The following is a 1158-nucleotide window of genomic DNA, read 5'->3' on the forward strand; positions in this document are numbered from 1 at the left end:
GGGGAGAACCAGATTCCGAACGAAGAGCCACATGCAACATTCTAGTGGGAGAATGAGAATGAAAATAATGACTCAGGCGCTTAGTCGGAATTCGAAGATGTAAATGTAGAATTGGATCCATCCTATGATCCGAACTACCCTCCCTTGGCCAAATGGACCAAAGAACATCCTAAGTCCAAAGTAATCGGAGCAGCTTCTTCCGTAGTTCTCACTAGAGCTCAACAAAAAGCGAATCAAACTGCATTATTTTTGAAAATGGAATTTTGCATGTTTAATTCGTTCATTTCCAAGATTTATCCAAAAACTGCAAAAACTGCTCATGATCATGCCAATTGGGTACAAGCAATACATGACAAGCTTAATGAGTTTGAGCGTAATAAAGTATGGAGGCTGATTCTAACTCCGAATGATGCATCAGTTGTAGGATTGAAATGGGTTTTTCGCAATAAGCTTGACACAGAAGGCAACGTGATTAGAAACAAAGCTCGATTAGTTGTGAAGGGATACTGCCAAGAGGAAGGCATAGACTATGAAGAAACATGCGCACCAGTTGCAATGATTGAATCTGTTCGGGTTTTTCTTGCCTATGCAGCTCGGAAAAATTTCGAAGTCTATCAACTGGACGTGAAATGTGCGTTTCTGAATATTGAATTATACGAAACCGTCTATGTGGAACAGCCATCGGGTTTCGTAAATGAAAAATATCCAAATCATTGCTAAATATTGGATAAGGATGTGTATGGCTTAAAACAAGCACCACACCCATGGTATGAAACCCTTAGTCGTTTCTTAAAACAATCTAAGTTTAAGCAAGGATCGGTCGACCCAACCTTCTTTCGCAAGAAAGATGGTGACCATCTAATGATCTTCCAAATTTATGTCGATGATTTCATTTTCGAATCCACTAATCCTAGATTAACTGCTGAATTCAGAAAATTGATGCAAACTAAATTTGAGGTGAGCTCAATGGTTCCTATTAAATTTTTCCTTGGTTTAATTATTAGACAGAGTTCAGATGGCATATTCATCTACCGGGAAGCCTACCCGAAGACCTTAGTTGCGAAATTCAGAATGGTAGGTGATTCAAAGGTCAAGGTTCTTTGGTACCCTTCCATCTCAAGGTTCTTTGTGCAAGCATTCTCTGATGCAAATATTGGT

General features: G+C 39.3%; 1 protein-coding gene across 1 annotated transcript; it reads left to right on the top strand.

The window, feature by feature from the left end:
- Positions 1–255: 255 nt before the first annotated feature.
- Positions 256–720, top strand: LOC145112711 (putative mitochondrial protein AtMg00820). The gene has a single exon (XM_079048846.1). It carries the CDS (start codon positions 256–258, stop codon positions 718–720), a length of 465 nt encoding a protein of 154 aa, XP_078904972.1.
- The last annotated feature ends 438 nt before the right edge of the window (positions 721–1158 follow it).

This window comes from Lactuca virosa, chromosome 5, assembly GCF_052849685.1.
Source record: "Lactuca virosa cultivar CGN04683 chromosome 5, Lactuca_virosa_CGN04683_v6, whole genome shotgun sequence".
Classification (NCBI taxonomy): domain Eukaryota; kingdom Viridiplantae; phylum Streptophyta; class Magnoliopsida; order Asterales; family Asteraceae; genus Lactuca; species Lactuca virosa.